Genomic DNA, 22,689 nt, shown 5'->3' on the forward strand with positions numbered 1-22,689 from the left:
TCACCAATGAGAGGGAACTTGATGATGGTGAGGACAATATGAGTGAGGTTGATGTTCTGGAGCATGCTGATATTAAGGGAGAGGAGGTGTTGGAGTTGTTAAAATACATTAGGATGGATAAGTCCCCGGGGCCTGACGGAATATTCCCCAGGCTGCTCCACGAGGCGAGGGAAGAGATTGCTGAGCCTCTGGCTAGGATCTTTATGTCCTCGTTGTCCACGGCAATGTTACCGGAGGATTGGAGGGAGGCGAATGTTGTCCCCTTGTTCAAAAAAGGTAGTAGGGATAGTCCGGGTAATTTTAGACCAGCGAGCCTTACGTCTGTGGTGGGAAAACTGTTGGAAAAGATTCTTAGAGATAGGATCTCTGGGCATTTAGAGAATGATGGTCTGATCACGGACAGTCAGCATGGCTTTGTGAAGGGCAGATCATGTCTAACAAGCCTGATAGAGTTCTTTGAGGAGGTGACCAGGCATATAGATGAGGGTAGTACAGTGGATGTGATCTATATGGATTTTAGTAAGGCATTTGACAAGGTTCCACATGGTAGGCTTATTCAGAAAGTCAGAAGGCATAGGATCCAGGGAAGTTTGGCCAGGTGGATTCAGAATTGGCTTGCCTGCAGAAGGCAGAGGGTCGTGGTGGAGGGAGTACATTCAGATTGGAGGATTGTGACTAGTGGTGTCCCACAAGGATCTGTTCTGGGACCTCTACTTTTCATGATTTTTATTAACGACCTGGATGTGGGTGTAGAAGGGTGGGTTGGCAAGTTTGCAGACGACACAAAGGTTGGGGGTGTTGTAGATAGTGTAGAGGATTGTCAAAGATTGCAGAGAGACATTGATAGGATGCAAAAGTGGGCTGAGAAGTGGCAGATGGAGTTCAACCTGGAGAAGTGTGAGGTGGTACACTTTGGAAGGACAAACTCCAAGGCAGAGTACAAAGTAAATGGCAGGATACTTGGCAGTGTGGAGGAGCAGAGGGATCTGGGGGTACATGTCCACAAATCCCTGAAAGTTGCCTCACAGGTGGATAGGGTAGTTAAGAAAGCTTATGGGGTGTTAGCTTTCATAAGTCGAAGGTTAGAGTTTAAGAGTCGCGATGTAATGATGCAGCTCTATAAAACTCTGTTTAGACCGCACTTGGAGTACTGTGTCCAGTTCTGGTCGCCTCACTATAGGAAGGATGTGGAAGCATTGGAAAGGGTACAGAGGAGATTTACCAGGACGCTGCCTGGTTTAGAAAATATGCATTATGATCAGAGATTAAGGGAGCTAGGGCTTTACTCTTTGGAGAGAAGAAGGATGAGAGGAGACATGATAGAGGTATATACAAGATAATAAGAGGAATAGATAGAGTGGATAGCCAGCGCCTCTTCCCCAGGGCACCACTGCTCAATACAAGAGGACATGGCTTTAAGTTAAGGGGTGGGAAGTTCAAGGGGGATATTAGAGGAAGGTTTTTTACTCAGAGAGTGTTTGGTGCATGGAATGCACTGCCTGAGTCAGTGGTGGAGGCAGATACACTAGTGAAGTTTAAGAGACTACTAGACAGGTATATGGAGGAATTTAAGGTGGGGGGTTATATGGGAGGCAGGGTTTGAGTGTCGGCACAACATTGTGGGCCAAAGGGCCTGTACCCTGCTGTACTATTCTACGTTTTATGTTCTATGAAAGACTCTTTTGTGGTTTCAAACCTTATCATTATTTGGAAAGCTATGGAGAAGTAAAAAGATTTGTAAGATCATATAATTAAGAATTTTTATGATAAGGCAGAGAAATACTAATAAAAAGCATCAACATAGTTTACTTCACTAATTCAGTGAATTCTGTCATAATTCCTAACTTTTACTTAACAGAATGGACTTCAGAACTTCTGGCAGATGTTGCAATATTGTACAGCACATGTTCAGATGTTGTGTCAGCTGATATTCCAGTAGCAATGAAAGTAAGGCAAATCTCAAATTGTTCCTTTTAATAAAAAAGCAATAATAAATCAAATTTCAATATCTCAGTTGGTTTCTTGAGGTTGCAATGGAAGTATGGAATTGTGAAATATTTTCTTTGCAACTCAATAAAATAGAACAAATTGAATAAATGACTTTTATTGTTGTAATTTCTGTGGTAGTAATGATAAAAGGAGGTTGGAATGAAGGGTAGTTAGCTCTGTTTTCAGGCAACAAACTAAGATTTACAGTATTTACAGTATGAAGTTCAAATTAATTTAGCAAAACACAGAACAGATTGTACCTTACTGATTTTTGGCATGCAAAAATTATGTATCAATGTGTCATTTTATTTGGCCAAGAATTGGTAAGGCAAGTTTTAGGTTGCCATTTTCTGGGTCACTTTGAGTAGTGCAATGGAAGTGCATTGGGTACCATAAGTATACAAATTAGAGATTTAGCAAAATTATAGGACACCAAAAAAAAAAATTCTAAGCCTCTGCTTTTATTTTAGAGAATCACTGAAGCAATTCGAGCCCAAGGAAAGAGTGCTGAGTTTCTCGGGCTGGATGCAGAGGTAAAGAGCTGTTCTGGGTAACAAGTAAAACAAAGCTTATGGATCTATTGTGTTTAATTGGAGCAACCTTGTCACACCAACATCATTTCAAAGACAGATGAGTGGTGTGGTCCTGTCTGAACTTACTTTGTAGAGCAATTTTGAAGGTAGTGGAAAACGATAATTGCCTTAACAAATGGATGATTTACAAATGGACAGTTTTACATCGCCCAGAGTTGAATTGTATTGCCATCTCATCCTTTGATAAAATGGATTAGTGCTAACAAAGCAAAGTGCTTCAATAAATAATTTCTTTATACCTTATCCCAAGATGAAGTAACATTCTCCATAAATAGAATTAGGCGCAACACGTAAAGAAACAGTAAATAATAATATCATGTGGATGAGCTGACCATTGGTCCTTCATGAAAGGGAGCACAGTCTGTTGCTCAGGCAAAATGGCTTGTTTGAATGTATGGATTCTTTATGTAATTTATCATGTTTCCATGTGATAAGTTATGTAAAGAATACAGAATTGGTGGCTGATTGGTAGGAAGCAAAGTATGGGAACAAAGGGAGCTTTTCCTGGTTAGTTGCTGGTGACTATTGGTGCTCCACAGGAGTCTGTGTTGGGACCACATTTTTTTGTGTTATATGTCAATGACTTGCATGATGGAATTGATGGCGTTGTGGCAAAGTTTGCAGATAATATGAAGATAGGTGGAGGAGAAGGTACTTTTGAGGAAGTAGAGAGGCTACAGGAGGACCTAGACAGATTAGGAGAATGGGTAAAGAAGTAGCAGATGGAATACAGTGTTGGGAAGTGTATGGTCATGTACTTCAGTAGAAGAAATGAAGGGGAAGTCTATTTTCTAAATGGAGAGAAAATTCAAAAATCTGAAGTGTGAAGGGACTTGGGAGTCCTTGTGCTGGATTCCCTAAAGGTTTATTTGCAGGTTCAATCAGTGGTGAGGAAGGTAATCATTTCAAGAGGACCAAAATATAAAAGCAAAGATGTAATGCTGAGGATTTATAAAGCAGTAGTGAGGCCTCACTTGGAGCATTGTGAGCAGTTTTGGGCCCCTTATCCAAGAAAAGATGTGCTGACCTTGGGGAGAGTTCTAGCGAGGCTCACAAAAATTGAAAGGCTTGTTATATGAAGAGCATTTAATGGATCTGGGACTGTACTCATGGGAATTCAGAAGAATGAGGGGTGACCTCATTGAAACTTAATGAATATACATGGTAATTTTTTTCTGCATACCTCTATACCTCTTGATTCTCTTAATATCTGAAAGCCCTTGATCTTCAGCTATCAGTGAAATCAATGCCTGAGCCTCCAGGAAGTATCTCCAAAATTCTCTAGCTGTGAATTTATACATGGTAAATGGTAGGGCATTGAAGAATGCAGTAGAACAGAGGGATCTAGGAATAATGGTGCATAGTTCCCTGAAGGTGGAATCTCATGTGGATAGGGTGGTGAAGAAAACTTTTGGTATGCTGGCCTTTATAAATCAGAGCATTGAGTATAGGAGTTGGGATGTTATGTTGAAATTGTACAGGGCATTGGTAAGGCCAAATCTGGAGTATTGTGTACAGTTCTGGTCACCGAATTATAGGAAAAATGTCAACAAAATTGAGAGAGTACAGAGAAGATTTACTAGAATGTTACCTGAGTTTCATCTCCTAAGTTACAGAGAAAGGTTGAACAAGTTGGGTCTTTATTCTTTGGAGCGTAGAAGGTTGAGGGGGGACTTGATAGAGGTATTTAAAATTATGAGGAAGATAGATAGTGTTGACGTGGATAGGCTTTTTCCACTGAGAGTGGGGGAAATTCAAACAAGAGGACATGAGTTGAGAGTTAAAGGGCAAAAGTTTAGGGGTAACATGAGGGGGAACTTCTTTACCCAGAGAGTGGTAGCTGTGTGGAACAAGTTTCCAGCAGAAGTAGTTGAGGCAGGTTCGATGTTGTCATTTAAAGTTAAATTGGATAGCTACATGAACAGGAAAGGAATGGAGGGTTATGGGCTGAGTGCAGGTCGGTGGGACTAGGTGAGAGTAAGAGTTCGGCATGGACTAGAAGGGTCGAGATGGCCTGTTTCCGTGATGTAATTGTTATATGGTTATTATATGGAATGTTGAAATGCTTCAATAAAATGTATGTGAAGAGGATGTTTCCAGTGGTTATGGAGTCCAAAGCTAGAGGACACAAACTCAGAATTGAGGGATGTCCTTTTAGAACAGAGATGAGGAATATCTTTAGCTACAGCATGGTGAATCTGTGGAATTTGTTGCCTCAGGTGGCTGTGGAGGCCAAATTATTGGGTACATTTAAGGCAGAGGTTGATAGTTTCTTGATAAGTCAACACGAGTGGATATATGGAGAAGGCAGGTGATTGAGTCTGAGAGAGAAAATGAATCAGCCATGATGAAGTTGCGGAGTGGAATACTTGGGCCAAAACGCCTAATTCTGCTCTTATATCTTATGGTCTTTAAGAAAATAAGTATTAGATCCAGAATTGTCATCTGGCCCTTATGAGTCTGTTCAAGTAAGCACGAACATCATGGCAGCTCATCTACCCTCAGCTCCATTTTTTTTTCTGCATTACCTTTATACCTCTTGATTCTCTTAATATCCGAAAATCCTTGATCTTCAACTATCAGTGTCTGAGCCACCAGGAAGTATCTCCAAAATTCACTAGATGTTCATTGTGGAAATTTCTTCTGATTTCTATGCTAAGTAACTTACTTAGACCATGATCACTGTGCTAAATAATTTACTAAGACTGTGAGCACTGGCTCCAGACTCCTCGACCAAGGAAAATATTCATCTTTTATCCATCTAGTTGAAGCTTGTAAAAAAAACTGCGGGTTTCACTGAGATATGTTTGTTGAATTTCACACATGGATTGTTTAATTTTTTTTGAGGATTCCTTTTTTTGTGAAGGAAATTCCTATGAATTTGTCTATAATCCAGTTTACATAAGAAACTTCCATTTTCTTAACTTGTTGAATAATGAACAAGGCAAAATAATTGAATTTATGAAACCACACCTCTTTTCAATCATGCATAAAGGATATAGAAAGCATTTTGTTTTACAAGTGTAAAATTGATACCAGTGCTGAAAATACTAAATTGTAACAATGCCATCTTATTCTGCCTTCTACAAAGAGCCTTTATAGAAATTAAATTGTTTGCTTTCTTGTCGTCCTCTCAGTCGCACCTTAAATGAAATAGTCAACTAGCATATCAGAAACCAAATCAGAAAACGTATATTCTAAAATGCCAATGCATGTACATAACAACATGCAAATATATATAAGAATTTCAAATGCTAGAGAATTGATTACAAGCAACTAAGCTGAGGAATGGGATTAACTGGAATTCCTCCATTTACTTCCTTGTAATCTATTCTGCCATAGATTCAATAGGTCCAATGGCTTGTTCCTCAAAAGCATGAAAATATGAGAATAAGTTGATAACTTAAAGCTTTAAGTATGTTGCAGAAAAGAAATTGAAACAAATTGTTGCAAACTTTCTTTAACCAGACTGCAGTATCTTGGCTGCTGTCTCCGGAGAGTGGTGAAGCTGGTCGGATGTTTCAGAATTTCTTGCAGAAGCATGGTTTCCGCTGCTTCAGAGAAGTAAGTGTCTTATTACAATTCAAACAGTGTGGACAATTGCAGTGTATTAGAATTGGGTTTGTTACCACTGACACGTGTTGTGAAATTTGTTCTGCAGCAGAAGTATAGCACCAGACATACAGATTACTGTAAGTTACAAAAATAAGTAAATGGGGCAGAAGATAGATAATGAGATGGTGCTTGTGGGTTGGTGAATTGTTCAGAATGGTCCTTGATTAACAGCAGATTGTGATCAGTGAGCAAATCCTTTATTTTTGCAGACTGAATTGCGTGAAAAGTCATGGAGAAATGATCCAACAAAGCTGCTGCCAGCAATCCAGGCAAATTTACAGAACACCAACACTGTTGTTAAAGAAACAGTGTTGTCTCCAGAGGAGGCTGTTGATTCCCTGAAGTCCAACATTACTTTGATTAGAAAGTACGTGAGAATACTTTGGATATCCTACTGATACATACTCATATTGGTCTTGAATTACTGTTCAAAGGTCAAAGTAGACTTATTATCAAAGTATGAATATGACACCATATATTGCCTTGAGATTCATTTTCTTGCAGGTATTTATGGGAAAATAAAGACATAATAAAAGTAAAATAAGAAAGGGATATACCTTAGGTTTTGGAGTGAAGTGGAGAATTACTAGCTGATTACCAACAATTACAGAAAATTGCTTATTGTATACTTAATAAGTTATCATTTTGACCAAACCATCTCATTATGTGATATGCTAATGCTCCAGTGATGCACCACACAGTATTTCCCATGATCAAGATTTTCAGATGCACAACGTTATTGTTGTCATTACAGAATTGCCCTGCGCTTGTTGTTGCCAAAGGCGAGGAAAGCCATTGCTGACAGAGAATTACTGAAGGCTGAAGCAGTCAGATTGCATGATATCTTTAAGGTTGCCTATTGGAAGCTGGCCAAACTTATGGTACAGGAGGTGAGGATTCTTACTCACTTAGACTCATTGCATGTTCTTTAAAAGGGACTTTCATTTTATATCTGTGCAGGTTATGAGTACTGTAGAACAAAATAATTCTAGGGTTGTGTCCATTAAATCCTGTGCCAGCCCCCAAGATGTAAATGAATGATTAACTTCCATGACCCAGATCTACAGATTTAACATTTCAAACACAACCTGATAAATTAAAACCACAAACATGATGATAAACGATTCAATGCAATAAAACATAGACTAGCACATCATAGGAACAGGCCCTTTAGCCCATCATATCTGCACCAAACATGACTCCAATCTCAAATAATCCAATTTGCCTGCACTTGGATATATCTCTCCATTCCCTGCCTGTTTATCTGTCTGTCCAAATGCCTCTTAAACATGGCTGGTGAATCTGCTTCTACCACCTTATCTGGTAGAAGGCACCTTCTACTCTCTGTGTAAGATGAAACTTACTTTGCAACTCTCCTTTAAACTGTAATCCTCTCACCTTAAGTATTTCAACCCTGTGTAAAAAGACTATTTACCCTATCTACGCTTTTCATTATTTTATATATTTCTGTCAAGGTACCTCTCAGACTTGGATGCTTCAGAGAAAGAATCCAAGTTTGTCCAACCTCTTCTTATAACTAATGCTGTCCAATCTAATACCCTGGTGAATCTCTTCTATACCCTCTCCAATAGCCACCATATTCTTTCTATAGTGTGGTGACCAAAAATGCACACACGTGGCTTAACCGAAGTTTTATATAACTGGAACATGACTTTGCAGCCATTACACCCAATGCTTAAATGCAAGCATGCCATATGTCTTCTTCACAATCTGAGCCATTATGTTGCCACTTTCAGTGAGCTATGGATTTGCACCAGAAGATCCCACAGTACATCAATGTTCCTAAGGTTCCTAAGTTTTTCACTTTTGTCTCAGCTGTACTATTGTAGTTAACATAAGTGAAAGATCCTGGCAACGAAGATCAGATGATGAATTAATAAGATTTGTCCAGCATACGGAGTCAAGCAGCATTGAATCAGGCCCTTTGGACCAACTGGACCATGTTGACTAAGGTGCCCTATCCAAGCTAGTCCCATCTGGCACTATTTGGCCCATTCTAAAACTTTTCAATCCATATACCTGCCCAGCTGTCTTTTAGGTGTTGTTATTGTGCATGCCTCCACTACTCCATGTGCAGTGATACAGTATTGACACCGCCCATTGGGTTTAAACAAAAAATGTCTCTCAAGTTCCTTTTATATTTTTCTCCTCTCATTTTAAACCAGTCCTCTCTAGTTCTTGATATGCAAACTCTGGAAAAAAAGACTGAGTACATTCATCCTATCTATGGCCATTAAAATGTTATACACTTCTATAAGATCACCTTTCAGTCTCCTGCACTCTAAGGAGTAAAGTCCTAGCTCTTCCAACCTCTCCTTATAAATCAGTACCTAAAGCTGTGGCAACATCCTTGGAAATATATTCTACTTGTATCATTTCAAAACGTAATTACATTGAAATAATGCAAAGGAAAAGCATTAACAGAATGCTCATGCTGAGCAACATTGTGAGGTTCAGAAATCATCTCTGATGTATAAGCAGTCTGTTCAGGAGCCCTACGACAGCAGGAAAGAAATCGCCCTTGAGCGTGGTGGTGCGTGTCTTCATACTTTAATATCTTTGGCTCGATGTAAGGAGGAGAAGAGGTTTCAGGCTTTGATTATATAAGCTGCTTTTCTGAGGCAGTCAAATGTGTAAAGTTGAAAGTAAATTTATCATCAAAATACATATATGTTGCTATATACTACCCTGAGATTAATTTTCTTGCAGCATTCACAGAAGCAATGAAAAGCTACACACAAGATGGCCAGTCAATGTGCAAAAAAACAACAAACTGTGCAAATACAAAAAGATAAAAAATAAACAAAATAATAATAAATAAGCAAAAATATTAAAAGTGTGTCCATAGATTGTGGCAACAGTTCAGTGCAGACAGAACTAACGGTATGAGTCTGAATATTATTAAATATTTCCTTAAATTTTCAGGGTTATTTACCAGATGAGGACCTGCTGTTCTTCCTAACACATTCAGAAATTGGACAGATACTTCAGCAGAGGTCAATGTCAATGATAACCAGGTAGGAAAGATTGAATTATCTCATTTACAAGTCAGTAAAAACGTTAGTCATATAGCACAGACTTAGCCCCTTCTGCTCTCTGGAGTCCACAGTGATGATCAAGCACCCATCCATGTACACTAAATACACACCCATCAACAACACACAGCACCTCCCCCCAGCATACATACCAATATAAAAGCTAAGAAATTGGAGCAGAATTAGGTCATTCAGCCCATTATGTCTGCTCTGCAACTTCAATGTGGCTGATTTATTTTCCCCCTCAAACCCATTGCCCTGCTTTCTCTAAGAAACCTTTCAGGGAAACCATGCTGACTTTGGCCTATTTTATTATGGGCGTCCAAGTACTCCAAAACTTCCTCTTTAATAATAGACTTCATCTTCTTAACCACAGGCTAACTGGCCTATTATATCCTTTCTTCTGCCTCAGCCACTCTTGAATGCAGTGAAATTTGCAATTTTCCAGTCCTCCAGCAGCATGCCAGAATTTAATGATTCTTGAAAGATCATTGTCAATGCCTTCACAATTTCTCCAGCTACCCCTTTGAGAACCCCTGGTGTATAGTCCATTTGGTCCAAGTGACTTATCCACCATCAGACCTTTCAGCTTGACAAACACTTTTTCCCCTAGTGATGGCCATTGCATTTGCTTCTGTCCCACAACACTTAGACCATAGACCATAAGACATAGGAGAAGAATTATGCCATTCAGCCCATCGAGTCTGCTCCTGGCTGATTCCAGATCTCACTCAACCCCATACACCTGCCCTCTCACCATATCCTTTGATGCCCTGTCTGATCAGGAAACAATCAACTTCCACCTTAAACATACACATGGACTTGACCTCTACCATCGTGTGTGGCAGAGCATTCCACAGATTTACTATTCTCTGGCTAAAAAACTTCCTCCTTACCTCTGTTCTGAAAGGTTGTTCCTCAATTTTGAGGCTGCTCTCTCTAGTTCTGGATACCCCCACCCAAGAAACACCTTCTCCACATCCATGCTATCTAGTCCTTTCAACATTCGGTAGGTTTCAATACGATACCCCTGCATTCTTCTAAATTCAAATAAGCACAGGTCCAAAGCAGCCAAACACTCCTCATATATTAACCCCATTCACTGCTGGAATCACCCTCGTGAACCTCCTAGACTCTCTCCGATGACAACACATCCTTTTTGAGATATGGAGTCCAAAACTATTGACAATACACCAAGTGCAGCCTGACTAGTATCTTATAATGGCTGAGCATTATCTCCTTGCTTTTATATTCTATTCCCCTTGAAATAAATGCCAACACTGCATTTGCTTTCTTTACCACAGACTCAACCTGTAAATTGAACTTCAGGGAGTCTTGCACGAGGACGCCTAAGTCCCTCTGCACCTCTGATGTTTAAACCTTCTCCCCATTTAGATAATAGTCTGCACTATTGTTCCTTTTACCAAAATGCATTATCATACATTTTCCAACACTGTATTCCATCAGTCACGTTTTTGCCCATTCTTCCAACTTGTCTGTCCTGTTGCAATCGCATTGCTTCCTTAGCACTACCTACCCCTCCACCTATCTTTATATCATCCGCAAACTTTGCCACAAAGCCATCAATTCCATTATCTAAGTCATTGACAAACAATGTGAAAAGTAGCGGACCCAATACTAACCCCTGAGGAATACCAGCAGCCAATCAGAAAAGGCTCCTTTTATTCCCACTTGCTCCCTCCTGCCTGTAAGCCATTCCACTATCAAAGGCAGTATCTTTCCTGTAACACCAATTTTATCTTGTAAACCAGCTTCATGTCTGGCACCTTATCAAACGCCTCCTGAAAATCCAAGTAAATGACATCCACTGCCTTTTCTTTGTCCACCCTGCTTGTTACTTCCTCAAAGAACTTCCCCAACCACTGAAGTTAGGCTAACTGGCCTATAATTTTCTTTCTTTTGTCTTCCTCCCTTCTTAAGGGCTGAAGTGATATTTGCAATTTTCCAGTCCTCTGGGACCATGTGAGAATCAAGTGATCCTTGAAAGATCATGACCAATGCATGTGTTATCTCTTCAGCAACCTCTGTAATGTAGTCCATCTGGTCCAGGTGACTTACCCACCTTAAGACCTTTGGGATTGCTTAGCACTTTTTTTCTTTGTGATAGCAATGGCACTTACTCCTGCTCCCTGACACTCATGGACCTCTGGCACACTGCTAGTGGTTTTCATGTGAAGACAGATGCAAAATACCCATTAAGTTCATCTGCCATTTCTTTGTTCCCCATTACTACCTCACCAGCATCATTTTCCAGTGGTCCAATATCAACTCTCACCTCCCTTTTACTATTTATGTAACTGAAATTACTTTAGGTATCTTGCTTTACATTTCTGGCTAGTCTCCCTTCAAATTTCATTTTTTCTCTTCTTGTAGGTTTTTTAGTTGCCTTTTGTTGGATTTTAAAAGCATCCCAATCATCCAACTTCCCATTCACTTTTGCTACCTTATATGCCCTTTCCTGGGCTTTTATGCAGTCGTTAACTTCTCTTGTCAGCCATGGTTGCCTATCCCTGAGAACTTCTTCCTCTGTGGGACATATCTATCCTGCACCTTGAGAACTATTCCCAGAAACTTCAGCCATCTCTGCTCTGCCATCATCCCTGCCAGAATCCTCCTCCAATCCACCTGGGCAAGATCCTCTGTCATGCCTCTGTAAATCCCTGTATTCCACTGTGAGACTGATACATGTGAACTTTTGAACTTCAGCCATACTGTTAGTTTGTTCCACAGTGAAGACAGATCCAAAATACTTATTTAGTTTATCCGCCATTTCCTAGTCCTCTATTTCTATCTCACCTGCGGGGCTGATATCTACTCTAGCCTCTCTTTTACTCTTTATATATCTGAAAACACATCATGTCCTCTGAAATTATTGGCTAGCTTACCTTCGTACTTCATTTTTTTACTTCTTATGGCTTTTTCATTGCCTTCTGTTGGTTTGTAAAAGTTTCCCTATCCTCTAACTGTTGTTTTATTTTATTCCCTCTCTTTTGCTTTTATGTTGTTTTTGATTTCCGTTGTCAGCTATGGTTGCATCATCATCCTGCCTTGAGAATACTTCTTTTTTGGGAATTCATCTGACCTGAGCCTTCTGAATTTCTCCCAGAATTTCTAGCTGTTGCTGTTCTACCATCACCCCTGCTCATGTACCCTTTCAATCAACTTTGGCCAGCTTCTCTCCCATGTCTCCATAATTCTCTTTACTTCACTGCAATACTAATGCATCTAACTTCATCTTCTCCTTCTCTAGTTGTCGGGTGAATTCTATCAATTATCTGCCCTCTTAAGGTTTCCTTTAAGGTCTCTAATCAAATCTGGTTCATTGTAGAACGCCCAATTCAGAACAGACTTTACCCTGGAGGGGTCAACCACAAGTTGTTCTAAAAAGGCATCTTATAGGCATTCTACAAAATCTCTCTTAGGATACAGCGTCAACATGACTTTCCCAATCTACCTGCATATTGAAATCCCCCATGACAATTGTAACATTCCCCTGTCTACATATGTTTTCTGTCTCCCATTGTAATTTATACCCCACATCATGGTTACTATTTTAAGGCCTGTATATAATTCCCAAAAGGGTCTTTCTACTCTTACAATTTCTTACCTCTACTCAAAAGAATTCTACATTTTCCAATCCTATGTCACCTCACTCTAAGGATTTGATTTCATTTTTTTTTTATATCAATGGAGCCCCCCCCCACCTGCCTGACTGTCCTTTTGATACAATGTGTATCCTTTGTTGTTAAGCTCCCAACTATGATATTCTTTCAGCGATACTCACAACATTATACCTACCAATCTGTAGCTGTGTCACAAGTTCATCCACCTTATTCTGTATACTGCATGCACACAAATATAACATCTTCAGTTCAATATTTGTCACCCTTTCTAATTTTGTTCCCATGTTACACTGCAACTTATTCTACTGACTGCAATTTTGCACACCACATCTCGTTGTATTCCAACTACCCCATCCTCTGGTTCCCATCTCCCTATCAAAGTAGTTTAAGCAATGCCCCTGCCAATTTTAGTCTAGAGCAGGGGTTTGCAACTTTTTTATGCCATGGTAAGTAAGGGATTCATCGACTCCAGGTTGGGAACCCCTGACTGAGAGCAGACCAATTAACCTACCAACTTGCACTTATTTCAGATGTGAAAGGAAGCCAGTATGGTGGCAGGGACAATGTTCCAACTCAGCACAAAGGGCGTCGGCGATCAGGATTAAACCCAGGTCACTGGAGCAGGAAGTTGGCAGCTCTACTAGTTGCAATTGTGTGCTGCTCTGTCCTGCAGATTTAGTATCTGATCATTTCTTTTTGGCTGAACACTAAATTCCATTTTGTAATTTCCATTTTTATGGTCATCTAACACAGGTGTTATCTCATTAATGTAGAGCCCAGTGTCGGAGAAAATTACTGGGGAGACAAATGGATCTACAGTTTAAAGAAATGAATATCGGTAAACCACAGCCAATCAATCAATGTCAAAGTGGGAAAAATGGAACAAAGTTCACATTGAAAGGTAACAGTGAGCATGGACAGTACAGCTCGGGAACAGGCCCTCGGGCCCACAATGTCTGTGCTGACCGTGATGCAGATTTCAAAAACCATCTGAGTGCACATGACCTATATCCCTCTATTCCCTGTCCGTTCATTTGTTTGTCTAAATGCCTCTTAATTGTTGCTATCATATCTTCTTCTACCACTGCCCAGCAGAAAGTTTCAGGCACTTAATACTAATAAATGTAAAAACAAATTTGTCTCATAAAATCCCCTTCAAACTTGCCCCACACCTTAGGGCCATGCCCTTGAGTATTTCGCATTTTCACGTTGGGGGTAAAAAAGATCATCTCCTCTGATTATGCCTCTAATAATTTTACACTTTTTAAAAAATCAGATCACCCCTCAGCCTCCAGCATGCCGGAGAAAACACATTTCTCCAATTTTTGTTGCTCTCTCATCATAGTTGAGTCTCTTCTGCACTCTCACCAAAGTAACCATTTCCTTCCTATAATGCAGTGACCTGAACTGGACACAGTACTCTTAATGTCACCTAACCAGAGTCTTATACAGCTGCAATATTACTTCCAGACTTTTGTACTCAAACGCAGAAACAGTGATGACAAGCATGCTGTACACATTCCCTGTGAAGAGTCCTGACACAGAACACTGACTTCTTCCCTCCATGAACGCTGCCTGACCTGCTGAGTTACTCCAGGATTTAGCTTTTGCTCCAGATTTGTGATCTCTACTGTCTACATTGGGTAGCGGGGTGGAGATACGTCTCGACCGAAGGAGACATAGGGCTATAGGGCTTCTTCCCTCCACTAACTTGCAGATCACCCTTGGGCAAGGTGTAGCATCTGTTTAAATCCCGTTTCTCCCCCCCCCACCCGCCCCACAGATTAGAGTCACGTGAAACCATGGGAAGACGAGGTGGATGGTCATAGGAGCCCTGGTTATGCGACCACTGACAGCAGGCAGACTATTTCTGAAGAGTATTGATAATGGCTGGGGCACCCTTCTTGTAAAGACACTGTCAAGAAGAAGGCACTTCTGTCGAATTTGTTACAGACTAAGATCACCCACATCATATGACATCGCACATGATGATGATGATAAATGTCAACATAATTGAGATTATTCCTTATGAAGCAAATGAAAGAGAGCTCTTCAGTTCTCGTAATTGTCAGGTTAAATTGTACAAACTTCTCCATTATACAAAACAATGGCTAATATTAGAGTTTAATTCCTAATTCATTTCTGTACCAGTGGTGAAGCAGGTCTTTTGTTTTCTTTTCGTCAGCTGAAGGAGCCAATTTCCAAATTATCTTAGTATTGTTGTCAAAATTAGGAAGATCAAATATATATATGAAAATCTACATTATTTTTTTGTTGTAGGTATGATGGTGAGCCACGGGATTGTGAAGGGAACAGCTCGCGTTATAAGAACTATTCAGGAAGCTAGCTGCATCCAACAAGGGGATATTTTAATTACAACAAGCACAGACATAGGATGGAGCCCATACTTTCCTCTACTCAGGGGACTGGTCACAGAGATTGGAGGACTGCTATCACATGGTAAGATCTGCGAACAATACCTCTTTTAAATTGACTGTCCCGCACACCAGCCTCTTACCCCTTTTCGTCACCTGTCTATCACCTCCTCCTGGTGCTTCCTCCTTCTTCCCTCTCTCCTCTCCTATCAGATTCCTTCTGCCTTTCTGCCACACGATTTTACCTATCACCTTCTAGGTGGTCCTCCTTCCCTTTCCCTCCACCTTTTTATTGTGGCATCTACCCTTCCCTTCTAGTCATGAAGAAGGGTCTTGGCCTGAAATATTGACTGTTTATTCATTTCAACATTTTCTGTGTGTTGCCCCAAAGAAGTATTTGGAAAGATGTAAAAGAGCTAATGTAATACACCGTGTTTTCAGGAACCCTTTTATTGTAGAGATCTGAATTATAATCTCAGAGCGATGCAGCACTGGCAATTAGGGTGTGTAAAGCAAAAAAAAAAAAAAATGGGGTCTTTCAGTCAGCACCATTTGGTTGTAATGTGATCTCGTAAGTTAGCCTGCTCAAAATAAGATAGAAGTTCAATTTTTCCTGATCCAACAGGACAAGTAATGCATTGTACTAAAATATGTTATTATAAACGTGAATTTTATTTGAGTAACGAGATTATACTCAATGTAGTCCATGTCTTGGATCCACATAGCCCAAAGCCCTTTAATCTCATGGTTCCAAACTTGGTGGCATGGATACAGGAAATGACTGCACTGTTTTCTCTTGTCGGGGGGGGGCACATTGGGGGTTTGGGGATTGCAGGAGGATGATAAAAACAATGTGCAATGTCACTTATCCAAAATCTCTAGGGGTATCACTGTAAACACGAGGAATTCTGCAGATGCTGGAAATTCAAGCAACACACATCAAAGTTGCTGGTGAACGCAGCAGGCCAGGCAGCATCTCTAGGAAGAGGTACAGTCGACAGTTCAGGCTGAGCCCCTTCGTCTCGGCCCGAAACATCGACTATACCTCTTCCTAGAGATGCTGCCTGGCCTGCTGCGTTCACTAGCAACTTTGATGTGTGTTGCTTGGGTATCACTGTGCTAGTTAGACCAGGGAGTTGTGCTTAACAGTGGATAGTTTCCTGGGGCCTGATGAGACGTAGCCCTGGCTGTTAATGGGATAAAAGGGAAGAGAATACAGGGACTCTAATTAACAAAGTGCCAGCTGACTGGAGTAAATGATATGGTGACTTTGCTCATTAAGGGCAGCAACAATAATGTAGATACTTACAAATGTGACAATCTAGTTTCATTGTTAAGAAATTATTAGAAACAATCCTGAGGGATAGGATTTATCTGCACAGAAATGCAGGGAGTTTCAATCTGAGTAACGGAGAACTGGTAACAATCAGTAAGGCCCAAGGGATTCAGAGAAATTTGAAAAATTGAATCCAAACTTAGCTTGGTGATAGAAAACATAAGATGATGGTTTAAGAATGAATTTTTGCAATAGAAGCGGGTGAGCTAATTGCATCTGCCTACACATGGTCTACATTCCCTTCATTCCCTGTCTGTCTGTGTGTCTGTAAGTGCATCTTAAACGTTATGTGTTGCTACCACATTTCCTGGTACTGGGTTCCAGACACCTACCACAGTGTAAAAAAAAATACTTGTTTTGCAAATCTGTTTTGAACTTTCACCCTTACAAATCTTTTCCCTCTAGTTTTTGATATTTCCACACTAAGCAAAAGAATCTGACTATCCTATCAACACACATCAAAGTTGCTGGTGAATGCAGCAGGCCGGGCAGCACGTCAGGACTAGGGGTCTCGGCCCGAAACGTCGACTGTACCTCTTCCTAGAGATGCTGCCTGGCCTGCTGCGTTCACCAGCAACTTTGACATGTGTTGGTTGAATTTCCAGCACCTGCAGATTTCCTCGTGTTGCGTGACTACCCTATCTATGCCTCTTATAAATATATACACCTCTCTCAGGCCAGCCTTCAACCTTCAACACTCCAAAGAACCCAGTTTTATCCAACCTCTCCTTATAGCTAATACACTCCAATCCAAGCCACCCTGTCCTCAAGAAAAATTCTCCAATATTATCCACATCTCTAATGCAATGACCAGAACTCATAATACAGCTGCAACATGATTTTCCAGCTTCATTATTCAGTGCTCTGAATGGTGAAGACAAGCATGCTGTATATCTGCTTTACCATCCAATTATATATGTTGCCACTGTTAGGGAGCTGTAGACATAGGACATAGAAATCTACAGCACATTACAGCCCCATCAGCCCACAATGATGTGCCAACCATGTAATGTACTCTAGAAACTGCCTAGAATTTTCCTACTACATAGCCCTCTATTTTCCTAAGCTCCATGTACTTATCTAGGAGTCTCTTAAAAGACCTTATTGTCTCTGCCTCTACCACCATCACTAGTAGTTCATTCCATGCACCCACCACTGTGTGTGGAAAAAATTACCTCTTACATCCTCTTGTACCTACTTCCAAGCACCTTAAAACTATGCCCCCTCGTGTTAGCCAATTCAGCCTTGGGAAAAAGCCTCTGGCTATCCACATGATCAGTGCCTCTCATCACAAAAAGCCCTTCTGTACGTCAGTGCTCCTCAAGGTCTTGCCATTGAGATTCAATTTATCACATGTACATCAAAGCGAAGATTGTGAAATATATCATTTGCATTAACAAATGACCCAAGGATGTGCTGAATGCAGCCTGCAGGTGCTACCACGTATTTGGCCACAAACACAGCATGCCACAGTGTTACATAGAACAACACAAGGAGCAAAGCAAGTCCCCTTCCCACTCCTCTGCACAATCACACATCTTGACAGGCTTCCAACCTCAGGCCGCTGGGCCTTTAGTCCTTGTCCCCAGATTCTTAGCCTCACAAATAACCCTTATCTTTGGATTTTAACCTGGACACTGACCCTACACCGGGTTTGGCCTTTGTCTCTATTTTTATTTATTGCATTTGACTCCAAAAATGTATAATTTTACACTTGTGCAGATTAAATTTTATATGCCATGTCTCCAAATATTCAAATGATCTATATCTTGCTGTACCTTTTGAAAACTTTCCTCCCCATCAACAACTCTGCCTACTTTCATCTGCAAATTTACTGTTCAGACCACCGACATTTTCATCCGCATTGTTTATACACAGGTACCAGCACCGATACTTAGGGAGCACCGCTAGTCACAGATGTTCAGTTAGAATTACATCCCTCTACCATAACCCCATCTTCTATGACCAATCCAGATTTACCAACTCAGAGATCCCACAATACTTAATCTAATAGACCTATTTAGCATGAGTGATCTTGTTAAATGCTTTACTAAAGTCTATGTAGACAACATCCACTGCCCTACCTTCACCAATCCTCATCACCTCTCCGAACCCTCAATCACAACTATGAGATGAGGTCTTCCCTGCAATAAGTTCATTTTTCCAAATGTAAGTAAATCTGTAAATCTTGTCCTAAAAAAATCTCCTGCAATATGATCTTCAGCACTGATGCAAGGCTCGTAATTTCCTGGTGTTTTCCCTTTGCTCTTAAACAAAACAACATCGACTATTCTCCACTCTCAGGACACCTTGTACCTCATTAAAGAGGATACAAAGATCTCTGTCAAGCCCCCAGCAATTTCCCACTTTACTGCTGTAATATTTCAATAGTATTTAAAAGAACACTTGAAAAATCAAATGTTCCAGCAGAGTGCTGGAAATTGGATTAGATTAGATTATGAGGACACGTAGTCCTCTTTTATTGTCATTTAGTAATGCATGCATTAAGAAATGATACAATATTCCTCCGGTGTGATATCACAGAAACACAGGACGGACCAAGACTGAAAAACTAACAAAAACCACATAATTATAACATATAGTTACAACAGTGCAACAATACCATAACTCGATGAAGAACAGGCCATGGCACAGTAAAAAAGTTCAAGGTCTCTCTCGAAAGTCCCACATCTCACGCAGATGAGAGAAGGAAGAAAACTCTTCCTGACATGCCCGACCACAGTCCGACTCTGAGTCGTCCGAAAACTTCGAGCTCCGATCAGCCCTCCGACAGCGAGTACCGAGTACCATCTCTGCTGAACACTTCGACCTCAGCCTCGGTCGCCAGCAGCAGGCAAAGCTGGAGATTTTGGGGCCTTCCCTCCGGAGATTCTCAATTGCATAGTAGCAGCAGCAGTAGAGAACTGGGCATTTCAGAAATTTCTCCAGATGTTCCTCTGCTTCTCACGTCTGTCTTCATCAAATTAAGGATTAAGATAGATAGCTGCTTGATAGTAAGGATGCAGTGGACTGACGGGTCTGTTCCTGCACTCTGGTGCTATGGTTTTATGTCTCAGGAAAGTCCAAGTTCCCCTGCAGTTCTCCAAGGCAATGTTGCATAGCGAATAATATCATCCTGTTCAGTCCTTAGATTGGATAGCAAAGGTGGTGCTAACTTTATTTCGGAAAACCTGCTGATCCTACCAATCTATGCCTCTCCCCCAACTCTACCAAATCATCTAGCAGATCTCTTGGCTTCAGATCTCTCATCTCCAGCTCCTTGAAGACCAGTGACAGCAAGATTTTTTTTTATTTATTCCTGCTGTCCTATTCCAGTAACATTGAAATCCTTTGCCCCAGTTACCTTCACATTGCTGGGGTGCTGCAGTCTTGGCACTTCCCTGTTCCCTCTCCAAAACCCCAATGTTCACATACTTTCACAGATCACAAATATTTCTACTAAGAGTTCCTTTAGTCTCCAATCCATTGACCAGCTCTGAACCTATAGGAATTGAATTTTGATGCACTGGGACATCAATGTTATTTTCCCCACAGCATCTATATCATTTCAGGCCAGGGAACTACAGGCCTTAGTTATAAGGAGAGGTAGGCCAGGCTAAGTCTTTATTACTGGGAATGCAGGATAATGAAGGGTGACTTTATATAAACTTTTAAGATTATGAGAGACATACTATAGATACAGCAATGTGGAAACTAACACACTTTACCCCAGGGTAGGAGAGTCTAAAACTAGATCAATTTAGAGTGAGAGGAACTTATAATCATTTTAATTGTATTTCATGATATTTATTGTTTTGTGGCAGCAACCCATAAAATAAAATATTCTTAAGTTTCCCCTCACCCTAAGTCTGTCCCCTTTCCCTTCTCTCTCTTTACCATTCCTGTCTTACCTCTTCTGCACCTGCCTATCACCTTCCTTTGGTGCCCCAACTTCCTTTCCTCACATGGTCTACTCTCCTCTCCTATCAGAATCCTAACATAAGAAATGGGAGCAGAAGTAGGCAATCTGGCCCATTGAATCTGCTCCGCCATTCAATAAGATCATGGCTGACCTGGCCATGGACTCATCTTCACCTACCTGCTTTTTTCTCACAACCCTTAATTCCCCTCATATGCAAAAATCTATCCAACCTTGTTTAAAATATATTTACTGAGGCAGCCACCACTGGTTCATTGGGCAGAAGATTCCACAGATTCACCGCCCTCTGGGAAAAGCAATTCCTCCTCATCTCCATCCCAAATCTACTCCCCCGAATCTTGAGGCTATGTCCCCTAGTCCTGGTCTCACAACTTTCCTGCCTCTATCTTATCGATCCCTTTCATAATTTTATCTGTTTCTATTGGATCTCCTCTCATTCTTCTGAATTCCAGCGAGTACTATCCCAGGTGACTCAATCTCTCCTCATATTCTAACCCCTTCATCTCTGGAATCAACCTAGTGAACCCTGTACCCTGTACAGTTGCAGCATAACCCCAACTCTTAAATTCAATCCCTCTAGCAATGAAGGCCAGCATGCCATTTTCCTTCTTGATAGCCTGCTGCACCTGAAAACCAACCTTTTGTGATTCATGTACAAGCACTCCCAAATTGCTCTGTACAGCAGCACGCTGCAATTTTTTACCATCTAAATAATAATCTGCTCTTTCATTTTTCCCTTCCAAAGTGGATGACCTCGCATTTACAAATATTGTACAGCATCTGCCAGACCCTTGCCCACTCACTTAACTTATCTATATCTCTCTGCAGACTCTCCGTATCTCTGTAATTGAGCTTTTCCACTCAATTTAGTATCATCAGCAAACTTAGATACCCTACATTTGGACCCCTCTGTTCATGTATATCATGAATAGTTTTGGGCCCAGCACTGACTCCTGCGGCACACCACTCACCACTGATTGCCAGCCAGAGTAACACCAGGTATCCACAACTCTCTGCTTTCTATTAGTTAATCAGTCATCTATCCATGCTAATACATCACCCCCAACTCTATGCATCCTTATCTTATGGCTATGTCTTTTATATGGCACCTTATTGAACGCCTTCTGGAAAATCAAAGAAGTAACTTCCATCTATTCACCTCACTCAGATGGGCAGACTATCATTTAAATGGGGAGAGAGTTCAAAGTTCTGAGATGCAACGGAACTTGGGAGTCCTCGTGCAGGATACCCTTAAGGTTAACCTCCAGGATGAGTCGGTTGTGAAGAAGGCGAATGCAAGACTGGCATTCATTTCTAGAGGAATAGAGTATAGGAGCAGGGATGTGATGTTGAGGCTCTATAAGACACTGGTAAGACTTCACTTGGAGTACTGTGTGCAGTTTTGGGCTCCTTATTTAAGAAAGGATGTGCTGACATTGGAGAGGGTTCAGAGAAGATTCACTAGAATGATTACGGGAGTGAGAGGGTTAACATATGAGGAACGTTTGACCACTTTTGGACTGTACTCCTTGGAGTTTAGAAGAATGAGTGGGGGACCTCATAGAAACATTTCGAATGGTAAGAGGCATGGACAGAGTGGATGTGGCAAAGTTGTTTCCCATGGTGGTGGAGTCTAGTACGAGAGGGCATGACTTAAGGATTGAAGGGCGCCCATTCAGAACAGAGATGCGAAGAAATTTTCTTAGCCAGAGGGTGGTGAATGTGTGGAATTTGTTGCCATGGGTGGCAGTGGAGGTCAAATCATTGGGTGTATTTAAGGCAGAGATTGATTGGTATTTGAGAAGCCAGGGCATCAAAGGATATGGTGAGAAGGCAAGGGAGTGGGACTAAATAGGAGAATGGATCAGCTCATGATAAAATGGCGGAGCAGACTCGATGGGCCGAATGGCCGACTTCTGCTCCTTTGTCTTATGGAAACTCCACTGCACTCATTGTATCCTCAAAAAACTCCAGCAAGTTTGTCAAACTGGGCCTGCCTTTGCTGAATCCATGCTGTGACTGCCTGATGGTTCCACTTCTTTTCAGGTGCCTCGTTATTTTCTCTTTAATAATAATTTCAAGCATTTTCCCAACTACAGATGTTAAACTAACTGGCCTATACTTACCTGTCTTTTGTCTAC

The 22,689-nt window shown here is 40.9% G+C and overlaps 2 protein-coding genes across 20 annotated transcripts in view; one reads left to right on the plus strand and one right to left on the minus strand.

Moving 5' to 3' along the window:
* Positions 1–22,689, plus strand: part of LOC140210700 (rifampicin phosphotransferase-like) — a 208,439-nt gene that overhangs the window by 175,475 nt on the left and 10,275 nt on the right. For all 5 annotated transcript variants that reach the window (XM_072279895.1, XM_072279897.1, XM_072279896.1 and 2 more), the window contains 8 exons: positions 1,859–1,947; positions 2,460–2,522; positions 6,051–6,146; positions 6,407–6,564; positions 6,952–7,087; positions 9,144–9,235; positions 13,671–13,798; positions 15,178–15,357. In XM_072279895.1, coding sequence (XP_072135996.1) covers positions 1,859–1,947; positions 2,460–2,522; positions 6,051–6,146; positions 6,407–6,564; positions 6,952–7,087; positions 9,144–9,235; positions 13,671–13,798; positions 15,178–15,357 — 942 coding nt within the window. The remainder of the gene's footprint in view (positions 1–1,858; positions 1,948–2,459; positions 2,523–6,050; positions 6,147–6,406; positions 6,565–6,951; positions 7,088–9,143; positions 9,236–13,670; positions 13,799–15,177; positions 15,358–22,689) is intronic.
* Positions 1–22,689, minus strand: part of LOC140210701 (uncharacterized) — a 181,250-nt gene that overhangs the window by 89,459 nt on the left and 69,102 nt on the right. The gene's annotated exons all lie outside the window — the stretch shown is intronic.

The sequence above is a fragment of the Mobula birostris genome, chromosome 15, assembly GCF_030028105.1.
Source record: "Mobula birostris isolate sMobBir1 chromosome 15, sMobBir1.hap1, whole genome shotgun sequence".
NCBI lineage: Eukaryota > Metazoa > Chordata > Chondrichthyes > Myliobatiformes > Myliobatidae > Mobula > Mobula birostris.